Raw genomic sequence first — 14,699 nt, 5'->3', positions numbered from 1 at the left:
AAAAATATTTGCATATTAAAAGTGTAACACTTAAACAGCAAACCAAACCCTTATGCACAAGTCAGTATCATATGCCAACAAAAGATACAGACCAAACATTTTATTTTTCAAATGAACTTGTAACTCAGGCAGCATCAACATGCCTAATTCAACCTTGCCTCACTGACACAGAATTGAGACATGCCTAGATTTTCTCAGACAAATCAATTCCAAACACAGACATCTGTAAGGTCACCACTGCTGTACAAAAAAACACTGCCCTTTCTCTACAGCACTAGCACTGCTCCTGTCAGTCAATGTCCTCCTAGTGTAATATGAAGTCTTTGGGAAAGGCAACAAAAGAATACTGAAGAGACAAAAACCAAACCGCAGTTGCTAGAAAAGTCTTTTTGCAAGTTTGCAAAAAGGCATCAGGAGCTTGATTATTCTCTGTTTATTACACTACTCTCTTGTAAAAAACTAACTTTTAAAAAACCATCCAGTTCTCACTGAATCACAGAAAACTGAAGATTGAAAAGGCAATCTCAAAGTCACCTAGTCCCATCTTTTGTTCAATGCATAGCTAACTTCAAAATTATACTACGTTATTGAAGTTCTGGAAACCATAAAGGCTGATTGTCCAGAGATGCTTTGAACTATCTCATGAGAAGCTTTTTCCCTCATGACCTGTCAGAACTTCCCCTTACTGAAACTTTATTATTGTCTCCTCTTCTCCCATTAGGCATCTCTAAAGAATACAGCTCCCTCTTTCTGTGCCATGGTACAGGAAGTTTGTGTGTGAAACAAAGCTCTCAAAAACAAGCAGAAAGGGATTCACTTTCTGGATCTGTGTGCTTTTAGTGACTAAATTGTTGACTTGCTTATTTACACTAGCTATTTTTAATTAAAGCAACATAGCTAATGTTGGCTATAAGTAAATAACCATCTCGATTTCATTATCTCAAACTAATTCACTTCAAGTATTATTATAGCAGTATCTGTTATTAGAAAACTGTTAAGATTCACTAGTCAAGTACTTTAAGTTATGTGTATGACATAGGTCAAGTATGTTCTTTTTATAAACATGTATTTATATGCAAGAACTTTCAAAACTAATATATTTATACACCTCAAAGGAGAATGTAAAGAACTGAGTAACTTGTATATTCAACCTGAAACAAGTGTAAACTATAAACAGGATTTGTGAGCTCTCTGCAGTTATCTATACCAGGGTTTGAGAAAATAATTCGTTAACACAAATAAGTGAGTATATGTGAAAAGCTAGCATAAAGAATTTTTAAGCAGAGCTTAAAAATAAGTGCTACTGTTCTGTACATAAAGATTTTTATAATAGGTAATCTGTCTGAAAATTCAAAATACCGAATTGTATTTCTACATGTAACAGACTGTTTTCAACTTCTTAAGAAATAACTGCAACTTAGAAGTATAATATGTATACAGCCAAAAGAGCCAGATGTAGAATAAAGTTCCGTGTCAGTAACTCAAAATCTGCCACCAACAGTTGCTCTTTTCACTTCTGTAAAATACTTCTCTAGTTACTTTGGATGCCCAATAATAAAAATTTTTTTACCTTGTGGAATTGATGATTCCCCCTTTGCAGGTTTAGAACTGTTAATCTGTGCATTCAAAAGTGCATCACCTGATTAAGAAGAGGAAACAAAGCTAGATGGAGCTTTTTTAAACAGCAACACCTGTAAAAATCTAACAATACATTACAAATATTTTAAGAAAATAATATATTAGTACCTCACAGTAAATTAAGACATTTCCAGAAAACTTAAGGATAAAATTATAATACCCTATTTTTTATTATTTGTGTTTATGTTGCAGACAGAATGCATTCAAAGTGACTTAGGACCCATATACCAAGTTACTGCAGATTTCAAAGAACTTAAACTACTTTCCCAATGAACAAAGAGCATAAATCTAAACCACAGGTTATTTACAAGCAAAGAGTGGCTCCAAGTATTTCAGACCTGTAACTATTTCTAACTTCTACCTCACCATAAAAACACTAGATACAGCTAAATCCTTTTTGGATTAGTCATGTACAAGGTGATACACAAGATACAAAAAAAGTAGATACATGAAGGATTCTCAGAGGAGAGGTTACAGTAGTTACAGTTAGGACCGTATATAAAGACTGAAACTCTGTTAAACTGACCGAAAAAAAGCCAACAGGAAACAACTGATCTAGTCATCAGGGCAACAATTATGCACTCAGTCAAGGTGCAAATGAGTGTCAATGAAACAGGAAGGTGAGGCATACAAATTTCAATAAATTGTTTCAAGGTATCAGACAGTTGTTAGACTCAGTCTTTTTGTCACTTTGTGCACTAGAACATTAAGTTTCATTTAATTAAAGAACCTATTTCTCAGTTTTACCCAAACAGGAATTCCTGTGCCTACATATGCTTTAAAAGCAACCCATGCAATCTTTTGTTTCTGTAACAGCAGCAGCCGTATCTATTGAATCCTCAGCTACAGTAAATCTCAGCCACATGTGCTTTACCATTATGAACAGTTTTAGTACAGAATGCTACTAAATCTATGTTGGGAAAAAAAATACCTATATGTTAAGCAGTGAATGATATTTTAAGAGAACTTCAGAGGCATAACCTTCCCACAAGGAAGCACTCAAAAAGTTAAGGAATTGGTGCTGCCTGCAGCAGTCCTGAGGATGCGTTTGAAGATTCTGAAAACAAAGGGCAGAGTCACAGAACAGAAGGGAAGGAACAGGGACAGGCCTACCCAGCTGTGCAGCAACCAACAGCACACCAATGTGGATGGAGGCCAGCGCCTCAGCCATTTGCTCCAAAACATTCTCCTGAGCTTCCTCTAAAATATGGCTAGAAAAGGGGGAGTTTTGCACAATGAGAAAGTAGTTTTACACAGTTTGAAATAATTTCCTCAAGAGTTTCACCTCCAAATATACCTAACATGTATCCAAATCAGAGTCACTATTTAAGCATTCAAGTAAAGTTATCTTTCTAAGACAAATTCACAGACCTATTAAGCATCATACCTTTATTTTTTCTGAGACCAACTGGAAGTGATGGTGTAGGCATCAGCTGTTCAATGGATACAGTAACCGTGTTTTCTATGCCCTGGAGATTAGATTCTCCTGAGCCACCATCGTTCAGCACCTTGTCTCGCTTACGCTGCTGACGCTTCTCTCTGTTACTGATTTTTGTTTCCCAGGCTCCTAAAACATCACCCAAATGAAAACATCAATAAGTCAGAGAGGAAATAAAATTTTTTAGCTTGTATCATATCAAACAGAAGTTTGAGGGCAGTTTAACCAGTCAGCTTCAACCTTAGACTGAAAACAAATGGCCAAAGGTAAGTTTTGCTGTGATAATACTTGGCTTCACAGAGCAAAAAATGAACAGCACGAGCACCTTACTATCCATAATTTCTCAGTTTTTGCAAGATTACTTTTTAAAAAATCAGTTGAAGTTACTAAATATTGTTGCTTCAAAGATCAGACTTCCATATGTGACTATGAAGTTATGAGTTTCTCATATTTTTTTATGAACCAAACAGAAGTAAATCTTAAACAGTATTTAAGCCATAATATTTGCATTTTGTGTATGTTTGTGTTCAGTACCTTCATCAACTTCCTTTCCATCTAGACGAGATGAATCCTGAACTGTTTTGGAATCTCCTTTTGATTTCTTTTTTTTCTTTGACTAGAATGAAAATAAAACATTTTCTTAACGATTACTTACTGATCATTTGGCATAGTGATTCAGAACTCCCTCCCCTCCCCACCTAAAATACAGGAATAAATTTAAAACAGATTGTCCTGAACAACCCCCTGTGAAAGACTTACACAGCACAGAATTGGCAGGTGGGGGGAACATTACTTATGCTGCAGAGTACAAAGTCAGGTTAGAAGAAGCTATGCTGGCATCATCACAGTCACAGAGAGTAATGAGCTGTTTAGCAGGCAGATGCCACTCTGTCAAAATTTGTTTTGTGTAGAAGTATAAAGTTACACATGGAGAAATAAATAATGCCAGTAACTCCTTTAAAAAAAAGATTTTAAAAATCCAGCTTGGAAATTACTTCAAAACATAAGCTGTGTACATTCCAAACTTTTTTTCCCCCAAGGTTTCATCAGTTATGGCTTCTTGGACATAAAAGCTAAGCTAAACGAATAGGAACAGAATGACTGCTTCTGCAAATAGTTTTGGTGCAACAGGTAGCAATATAGAGTGTTGAAAAGATAGTATTGAGAAAAAAACCCCAATATATAGGGAGAAAATATATTGCAGAAAGCTTTGGAGCAAACTGACTTGACTACCTTCTTAGAAAGAAAATACAATAACGAAAAGCTTTTCAACCTAGTAAAGAAAGGTATAAGAACTATCAGATAAACATGAATGAAAAACAACAAGACTTGTAAAAGAAATACAGTTATCCACTCAAATGTTATAGAGCAAATTATTCACTTATTCACTGCCTCTGAAATTCTCTAAGAATGCTGGACATCTTTCTGGAATACATCTGCCAGAGTCAGACTAATAATTGCCAGCTGTATACCCAAGTTCCCACGATTTGGTTTTGTTGTCTTAAATATCCAAGAAGTGTCTCACAATCTCTCTGGAATGAAGATTTGGTAACACCTAGATTACTACCCAAACTGAATTTTCATTTGCTCAACAGACTACCTTTGCCCACATACCAGCTAACTAACCAGAAATGCCACCAAAAGAGAAGGGCTGGTTTCAAAAGCAACCTGAGAAGAATTGGTTCTAAAATTATGAACAAATCAAATTATTTTCTAGGGCAACTTCTAAGGAAAGAACTGAAAAGGAAAGTGAAAATTAGCATTAAAATTAGTTATAAATTGCCTGTTCAAGCTTGAACAGAGAAAGATTACTAAGTTTCAACCTTTGTCTCCCATTTGCAGCTACACTGAGACTGGAACTTGAGATCCTAAAGTTTCCATCCACAAAGCCTTAACTACCCAACTTCGGCACTATGAGAACAACTGAAATTACTTTAGAATTCTCCCAGACAACAGTTCAAGATGACTATTCCTCCAAATTGTAACTTCAGTTTCCTTAGTTTCCTTAAAGTAGCTCCTATTTAAGTATTGTCATCAAATTTTATACTTTTCAGGAAAACATCAAAGTTTAACAGCTGAAAAAGAAGTTTGTGATTAACAAACACTGTTTTTAAAAAGTTCAAGAATGGAAATCTTGAAAAAGTGTTTACTTTCCTAAACTGTGTTATCCTGTTCTGGAAAACCATCCTTTTTTATCCAATTAACCTACCACCTGCTAAACTTTACTGTACCAGTTGCTATCTCAGTAGCAAACTGACAGAAACAGCAAGAGATGCAAAAGTCAGAGCAAGCCAGCCGGTCATTCTGCAGAAGTCTACGCATCAGAGTGTCACCTTCTGCAACACACAAAGATGCCAGTGTTGGCTCTGCCAACAACCAAAGAGCACATGAGGAATACTGCAAGCCTGCCAAAATTGTTTAAGTCTTTAGGATGCATTGTGCCCCATGCAAGAACAATAGAAAAATAAACCTTTCTTCTGAGTAATCATTTCTAGTATTCAAGACAAAGCAGTTATGTACTTGCAAACAGAATGGATGATGGCATTTTAACTTCCCACGATTTCAGCCACAGAGTCACTTCTTAGGGAACAGTCCCTTCTACTAAACACTAAAGAAAAACCCTGTACTGTGGCAAGTCACTAATTGCAGAATAATAAACCCTGTGAACAGAGTCCAGACATTACCCAAAGCTTCCCCTCCCACAAAGCAGAAAAACATACACGAAATTCACAACCCTGAAGTACCCAAGAAATAGAGAAACATAAAGGATGTGTGATTTTCGCTGAATGCATATATTGGAGCACAAAAAAATAACCATGCCCTTCAGGCCATAGATTATATGCATATATATACACACATGCACATAAAACTTCAATCACAGCCACTGTCTTACACCATCCATCCCAAAGATGGTACAAAAAGACACCTATATAGGACTCCCTGCAACCTAAGCAAGTTTGTAATGTTAGAAATGTTAGAGATGCCCTGAGAAGCCCAAATAATTAGAAGCCTCTACAGTTACCTGTAATTCAAAGGAAGTTCTTAAGTATGCTTTTAATTGAAGGGTAACAATTTACTCCTGACTCAATCATTTTTTGCCCACGAACCCCCAGAGTGATATGAAAACACAATTTGCATAATCATCCACATCCATTTAGTGGTACTCATTTCCTTGAGCTTCAGCTTCTCATTTTAAAATTCAGGTCACTATCTCTGCAATTTTAACATGAAGTTGAGTTTAGAATTTAAACACCTCATCTACTTGAAAACCTGCAAATAGAGTTATTCATTCAGGTTCAAACTGTGTTATGTTCTTGGGAAAAAAACCAACAAAGTCAATCTGATATGCAAAGCATGGGGAAGAGAAAGAGCCACACAGCATGGAACTTTAAGGCAAACCAATTTCACAGAAAAGTCACTCAATTTGCCAAATGCAAAAACATTTAAAGTCCTACAGCAAACTAAAAGGACACAGTCTTTTAGCCAAAATACAAACTGCAAAGTAAGTTACTGGGGAGGTGGGGGGGTGGGGTGGTAAGCAAGTGTATTTATTCAAGCCTGAATGAGGTAAAGAAATTACAACAATCATGGAATGGCTTGGGTCAGAATGCACCTCAAAGATCATCCAGTTCCAACTCCAGCCATGGGCAGGGACACCTTTCACTAGAACAGGGGCTCAAAGCCCCGTCCAGCCTGATCTTGAACACTTCCAGGCATGGGGCATCCACAACCTCAGTGGGCAACTCGTTCCAGTGTCTCACCACCCTCACAACAAAGTGTTTCTGACTGTTTATACACAACCTTTTATTTTTCCTCAGTATTGTTACAACAAAAGCATTTTATTAAAGAAAATAAGTCAGAAAGCAATGACAGTGAGAAAACTTCATGCACAACTTTAGTAAAAGAACCAAGCAAAAAACTATCAAAGGCCCAAGCATATCCATGTTGCCCAAAAATGACAGATATATAATAAAAAAGATTAGTCCTCACCATTCAAAAAATAACACCGTCAGTAGTAAGGTTACCTTTTAGATTAGACATTGCAGATTGATGTTTAAAAATATATTTTTAATGTATCTGCTTAATTTGCATAACAAAAAACTCACACCAGACTTCAAAGCTCACATTTATAATCAAAAATCAAGAGCTCTAATTACTAATGGATACATCTGGCAAAAGAAATAAGCAGGCACATGGTCTAAATCCTTTGAATAGTAGTCCCCCAATTGGTAGACCATTTACATGGCACTTAACAATACTATCATTATGCTGCATCCCCACAGAAGCCATCAAGATGAAACAAACTTTATTTCTGTAGGCTTAACACTGTCACATGATGAACAGACATATCAGTGTTTAGTCGGGGGCTGGGAGCGGGGTTTCCTTAACAAACATTCTGTGATAAGGCATGTCTCAGAAGTGAAGAAAATACTACTTTAGCTCTTTTCAACTCCAAATTAAATTAGTACTCTTCACAGTAAGAAATCTGCCTCTTCATTCATATAACAGTATTTCAAACCAAAACCAGAGTTATTAGATACTGAAGTAATATAAATCAAACTTCAACATTTTTGTTTTGTATCCATAACTAACCTTTTCATTCTTCTTTTCTGTGTCCACAGGCTGCTTTATATTGTCTTTACGGACAGTTTGTATTACTTCATCTTCAGATACATCAAGGAAAGACCGTCCATTAGGCTGTGTAAACAATCAGCATAAATAATAAAAAAATTAGAGAAAGCAGATGAAGCAAAACTCAAACTACACAATTACTTAAATGCAATTACTTGTTGACAGAAAATTGCTTGTAAGATTATTGAATAAAGCAGACCAAATTGTGGATTGTTGTTCAAAGGATATACTGCAATTCTGTATTTACCGAACACAGAAATGAAAAAGGAAAGAGAACAGGTCTTCTCATTTCATCTCACTCCTATTCAGTCCAGGAATTTCATAACAAAAGGTTAATTTCTGAAATTTATCAGCTTTTAAGATTACCCGAAGCTGTTCTGAAAACTGATTCTGAACAGCTACAGTTGCATGTACCATAAATTATCTAATTAATTCAACACAATTACCACTTTGTAGCAGTTTAGCAAGAGGACTAATGTTTAAAAGTAATTTCTACATTAAGCAAACATCTGCAATTTCCCTCCATGCATATCCCTCCCAGCTCACTTCCTTCACAACTTAAATTTTACAGCAGAAGAGAAATTAGAAATCAAACATGAAGCATGACTAAGCAGGTTATCCCACTGTTCTTTTCAGACAGACTTGGTTACAGGTGTTACATTAGTCTACCATTTCCCATCAAAGAATTAAGGAAAGAAAATTAGCATATATTATTCAACATATAGAATTAAAACCCTGGACAATCATTTAACAAGTCTTTACATTACTTTTGACAGCAAAGGCATACACCTTAGCCTACATATTCCCCATACAGAAATGTAACAATATAGAAATCATTTACTGCTAACAAAAGGCTATGACTGAAGTTACTCTGCTTAAATGCAGAAAAGATGAAAATATTATACTACAGTCAACCATTAATTTAACTGCATGAAAAACAATTGTTAAGAATAGCAAATTATAGAGTCCACACAAATGTCACTGGTTCATGTTCAGAATGACTCAGACAAATTAATGACTGGAAACTAAATAAGCACAAATAGCTACTTCAAACTTGCTTTAAATCCTGAAATTCTTTCAAAATAAATTTCAAGCTCTATTACCTTTAGTTATTTTTTTACCATTAAAAACCCAAAAGTTATTATAACTTTGCATCACACAAACCTAATTGCTTTCAAGTAAAACAGAAGCCTATCACAATTTAGTGTAGCCTATTCCTTCAAATATTAGACCTGATTCTCAATTTAGCTGTTACAAGCATTTAAGTCTTGCCACATTGTGTTATTCTTACAAACCACCCTTGGCATGATTTCACTAGTGTGTAACATAGTATTGCTTACTGTAGTTAGCAAGCACGCCAACTTCTTCAAAGTAACTATAAATAGAAACTGAAAGATCAGGTCACCTAACCCCTCTTCTTCAACAACCAGCTTTAAACTAGACTTCTAATATCTCATATGCAGTACATTTCCCTCAGCATTCTGAAAACAAGGGATATTTTACAAGTCTGGTCTAGGAACGCTCTCTAAAAGTTCTTCTCAAAGAAGTACACCTTATTGGTATATTCCACAGGGATACCAAAGAACTGATATTTAATCTTGAAAATAACTCATTGCTAAAACTTAGTTCTTGTGCCTCTCTATTTTCTCTAGAGACTGTTTAGCAGTAAAGTTAGATAACATATTTGACGCATCTAGTATTGGATGTGTATCAAAAAAGTTTACAGCCAACTAACTTTTTAAATTCTGTACCTTGCTTTTTTAGCTATTACACAAATACCTTAAAGTGAAAACTACTTTCTTAATCCCTCACAACTATTCAATAAATAGAAGTTTTAATCTTTAATTTAAAAATACTTCAGCTCTTTCTCTGAACCAATAAACTAATTCATATCCATCAAAATACCCCTGGAAAAATTCATCCACGTGACTGTTCAAAATGCTGATCATCTAAACAACAACTTTTAGAAATATGTTAGAAAACTTGAACTTTGATACATTTGGGGAGAAATACATCCCTTAATTGTAATACCCTCCTTTCCAGTAGAAGCTTTCCACATTTATTTTCTGCCCACAGATGAATCATAGCATTTTAACCAAAATCCACGTGACCATTTTTGGATATACCAAAGAAAGCAACAGAAGTGACAAAGAAGAAAGTTTTTCTACAGTATACAGAAATGTTTAATTTTAAAAAGACAACTACAGCCCAAAGCTTAAAACTTTACAGATAATATATTAAACATCCACTGACAAAATTAATTAATTCAAAATTGTGCAATTTATTATTTACCAACTTCCCAACCCTCATCTTAAAACTGCCAGGCATGATGCAACAAGACAGAAGTAATGCTGTCAGTAACAGTATTGATTACTGAATGCTTTTCTGGCCTGAGAACCTTAAAATTCCAATACTTAAATAAACCTTTTTCTGCACACATTTATATGAGGGTGTTAAGATATACCAAATGTAGGTTTTGCTTAGACTGTCGAAACAAAAAGTACTCTTTAAACACGGTAGTGCAAAGGATAACTGAGTTTCACACTTTCAAGAGTATTAATGAAATTGTTATCACCTCAATCTTACAAAGCTGTATTAACCAAAGTCCTCAGTTACACATTACAAAGATACCTCTGCTTCCAGTATCTTTGGCCAATGAAAGAATCTGTTTATCAATGTTTTCTGTAAGCTTCTCTTCAGAAAGAAACAAAGCAATTTTCTCTATGAGGCCTGGAGACTCCTACAGCCCTACTTTTGCCATTTGACCATTAACACATACACAAACCAACACCTGAGTACCTGCTCAAAGTATAAAGTGCAAATAAGCAATAAATAACCATAGCCCAGAAAGTTCTTTCAAGCAGATCAAATATGAAACTTTCTCAAATGAATGCAAATACTTTTACTAGAGTGTGCAGCATTTATTCTCCAGATGTATAACAATATGAAGTACAAAGTCAATTTGGTATTTTCCACATCTACGAATAGATGGTGTGAATGGCTTCCTAAAGTGGTAGCAGAGCACAGAAGATGGCTACTCTCAAGTTTCTGTGGTGTTTGGCAGATTGCACAGAAACTATGTAAGAACAGCTTCACTTTTTTCTGCTGAAGTAGGAGAGAGAGGCACAGTACTTATTCAGAAAAGGAAGGAATCAAAAGTAAATATCAAGTTTTACAGACAGAAAAAACTTCCTTAATGAGGCCAAAGCCCTCTGCCTCTTCCAGGAGTTAAAATAAAAATGAAAAAAGAAAAAAGCAGCTTCAGGTTTACTGCACAGAATATGATGTAAAGATACCATTATACCTTGCTCCTAGCAGCCTGAGAAAGCCAGAACTGGCTCTGTAAACTTTAATGTTAATGAATGGCTAAACAATTTCAGCTCCATTTTTTTCTCATTCTGTTCATAGCCAGTAAATAAACAGAATCTCATAGGTACTATTGTATTCAGTCAATGCAGTTATTCAAAGAAACCTATTTTACTAAGAACATGAGGTAAGTTGTACCCTACTTACACAGGTACTGAATAAAGCCACATGCAAGGAAAAAACCAATTAATACTCTTCCTCAAAAAAGCTACAGTGAAGAACACTTCTGATCCTGACTGATGAGTGTTACACATCACCTGCCATACAGTGAGCTCAGTAATTCTGTATTAAAGTAACCCTACAGCTTTTAATTAGACATCTGTAGTGTGTTCTTAAAGCCACAGACCAGTTGCTCTAAGCTTCCTGAAAGGCTCACAATGGAAATCTAGACCCTGGCATAGCAAGCCCTGTAGTAAATCTACTGATAATAGGCTTACTCTTTTCCCCTCCCAGCCCTCCGTATTAGCATCACAGCACACAAACCCCACGACGAAAATGACCAGGCAGCAATCTGTAAGAATTTTTGTTGCATCTTTAAGTTTCCAATGTTATTTTGAGAATTTTTCACATGTAAGTCAGAAAACACTGGGTCATGCTAATATTGGTCTGTCTAAACTTATCTTGGAAAATGAGCACAAAGCAGGCCTGTTAAACTTTGTCACTGGTATAAACTTATTTGCACTACAGTTAATGATTCAGTTGGTTTGTTTCCAGATTTCCTTCTGGAAGAAGGTAGGATTTTTTTCTATCTCACCATGGAAATGATGAATACAAAGTACTATAAAAATAACTTCTAAAATCTTAAATGATACAGAATGACAGCTTAAAAATTACTTTGCTCTTTTGATTACAAAAACATTTGCTGTTACATTGCCTTAGCTTTATTCTATTCCTATGTAAACCAAGCTCAATAGAGTACAATTATTCAAACTCACGAAAAATGTCAGTTTTTATATAAAATTACTAAAGTTTGTTTTCATGAAGCTGTATACTACCAAACATTGTCAAGAGTGACATCTACCTATTCACTCAATTTTCTGTGGAGGCATTTTTAATGTTTTAGGCAATGACTTGCAAGAGTTTATTATTTGTTTTCATATTGCAGTTTCAACTAAATAAATTAACCAACATCGATTTAATTTCTAGGATTAGTCTCTCTGTTGTCAAGAAAGCACAACATATTTATTTGACACTGAAGTATCTGCTTCTCAAGATGGCAAAAAATATATATCTTTAGCATGCCTTCTCCAAAATGGAGAACATAGCCACACTGGAAAGATTCTGAATCATGTTTCCTCTTCTTGGTGCTCAGCATTCAGTCTCTTGCAACTTCCAGAAACAATTTCAGTAGTTCAGTGTTCAAAGACAGGCTGATAGCCCATGCAGACTTTTTTTTTGTTTATGTTCTAGTCTTACACTCTCATTAAAGTTTCCCAAACTTCTCAAATGTTAATGCTGCCTCAGACTAAAAGGAAGATACAAATCCATTGTCTCTCCTTTCTCTCATCATTAGGGAAAAAATTCAGATTTTACAGAGCAAGATATGATACAGTTGTAATAGGCAGGGGACATCTGTTACACTTTCATTCCTATAATCCATTTGGACATAAATAGGATTACAAACATCCTAACAATATAAAAGCTATAGAAGCAATCCCTTCAAGCCTCAAAACTATGACAACTGTAAGTTTTAAAAGGACAGTTGACAATTTCTGCATTCTACCAATTTTCTCTTAAGTGGAGGCATACTGTCAAAGGTGGAAGATTCCCACACCACAGATTAAGGATTAAAAAAACCCCAAAAATTACAAGAATGTTCTCTTTTTAAGGGGCTGCTAAGACACAGATTTCCTTATTAAAGGAGATGATCCTTGCTGTAATAACCAAATCAGACACATTCCTACTGAGGCACACTCACAGCAACATTGACACTAACACGTTCCATTGAAAATGAAAAGCAAAAAGCTTACTCAAGTTTGAATCATCACAGCGTTTATAGGACTTAAAATGCTGTTTCCAATAGTCTTTACCTGTCTAGACTACAACTCCTGGCTTAAAATTCTAAGCCATGCTACGGTCTCCACTACTGGTTGCTAACCCTATTATTCAGTGAATAATAATAGCAATAGTACCTTTCATATGATTTTTGTTTAAAATAAAATGCTTTCAAAGAGCCAGCCTTTTCCTCATCACCCAGGGCTTGTTTAAACGCGTAGTTTACTACAGTGCTGCTCCTCCAGATTTTTAAAGCAACAAAATAACCCAGACGACGCGAGACAGCTCCAGAGCAGTCAGGACTCCCCCACCCCTTCCTTTCACAGGCAAATACCGCACAGCGGCTCGGGGAGAGCTCTACGGCACCCAGATCCTTCCCACCGCGACAGGGCCTGGGGAGCGGCAGCCGGCTCGGGGCCGCTCTCCAGACGCGACCCCCTCGCCTCCCCTCTGGGAGCGGGCCGGGTGCCGCAGCCCGCCCGGTCCCGCCGCTGTCAGCACGCCGTTCACCCCCGCTGCCCTCCCGGCCCTCGCACCCCTCTTACCCGCGCCGCTCTCTCCGGCAGCTTCTTCCTGTTCCGCTTCTTCTGCTCATCGCCTTTGAGGTTCAGCTGCCCGGGGCCCGGGCCCGCCGCCTTGCCCGGGCCCCCGCCGGCCGCCAGGCCCGCGCCGACCGCCTCGTCACCCTTCCTGACGGCCGCGCTCCGCGCCGGCTTCTTGCGGAGGCCGCCCCCGCAGGCCGCGGCCAGCAGCAGCCCCAGCAACACGAACCCCAGCGCGGCCGGCACCGCCAGGGCGAGCCAGGCGGGCAGCGCCTGCGGGTCGAGGCCCAGTTCGAGGCCCAGCTCCGCACGCAGCAGCCCCAGCCCGCCCGACAAGGCGTCCCGCACCCGGGCCGCCGCCTCCTCAGCCCACCGGGCCGCCGCCTCCTGCCAGCTTCCCGCAGCCATCGCGGTCCCCGGCCTCGCAGAGGCCCGAACCGAGCGGGGCGGCGAGGGCGCGCTCAGGCCGAGCGCATCGCAGCCTCGGGAGAGCCCCGCCGGCCCGGAGGCACCGGGGGTGGGGGTAGGGTAGGACGGGACGGGACGGGAGCAGAGCCTCCGCGGGACGCGGCTGCCTCAGCCCCCGGTCTCCTCCTCTTCCTCCTCCCCGCCCTCCGCCTCGCGCGCGACGTCACCGCCCCGCCGCGCGCCCGCCACAGCGCGCCGCCAGAGCCGTCAGCGCCATCAGCGCCATCAGCGCCACGCGGGGCGGGCGCCGCGCCTCCGCCGCCTCCTTCTCCTCCTTCTCCTCCTTCTCCTTCTCCTCCTTCTCCCTGGAGCGCCCGGCCCGGCCCAGCCCAGCCAAGGGCGGTGCCGGCGGGAAAGGCAGTGATCTCGACGTGGCAGGCAGCGAACGGAGCGGGAGCGGCCGAAGCCGAGGGATTGGAATCTGAGGTCATCAAATCCAACCTATGGCCGAACAGCACCCTGTCTACTAGACCTTGGCACTAAGTGCCACGTCCAGTCTTAGACACCTCCAGCCCATTCCAATGTATGACCACCCTTTCTGTGAAGAAGTTCCTCCTAATGTCCAGAGTGAAGCTCCCCCGGCACAGCTTGAAGTGATGGCCTCTCGTCCTGTCACTAGA

The 14,699-nt window shown here is 38.8% G+C and overlaps 1 protein-coding gene across 2 annotated transcripts in view; it reads right to left on the bottom strand.

Moving 5' to 3' along the window:
* Positions 1 to 14,370, bottom strand: part of MTDH (metadherin) — a 33,752-nt gene extending 19,382 nt beyond the window's left edge. Inside the window, exons 1-5 of one of the 2 annotated variants that reach the window (XM_021543253.3) lie at positions 13,615 to 14,370; positions 7,670 to 7,774; positions 3,611 to 3,692; positions 3,026 to 3,205; positions 1,571 to 1,639 (exon numbers count right to left, since the gene is read on the bottom strand). In XM_021543253.3, coding sequence (XP_021398928.3) covers positions 1,571 to 1,639; positions 3,026 to 3,205; positions 3,611 to 3,692; positions 7,670 to 7,774; positions 13,615 to 14,019 — 841 coding nt within the window. In that variant the 5' untranslated portion in view covers positions 14,020 to 14,370. The remainder of the gene's footprint in view (positions 1 to 1,570; positions 1,640 to 3,025; positions 3,206 to 3,610; positions 3,693 to 7,669; positions 7,775 to 13,614) is intronic. The other variant, XM_021543254.3, reaches the window with a different exon arrangement.
* Positions 14,371 to 14,699: the final 329 nt, after the last annotated feature.

This window comes from Lonchura striata, chromosome 2, assembly GCF_050655825.1.
Source record: "Lonchura striata isolate lonStrDom1 chromosome 2, ASM5065582v1, whole genome shotgun sequence".
NCBI classification, from domain to species: Eukaryota; Metazoa; Chordata; class Aves; order Passeriformes; family Estrildidae; genus Lonchura; species Lonchura striata.
Note: the sequence above shows the minus strand (reverse complement) of the source record. Positions and strands in the feature narration are given on the sequence as shown.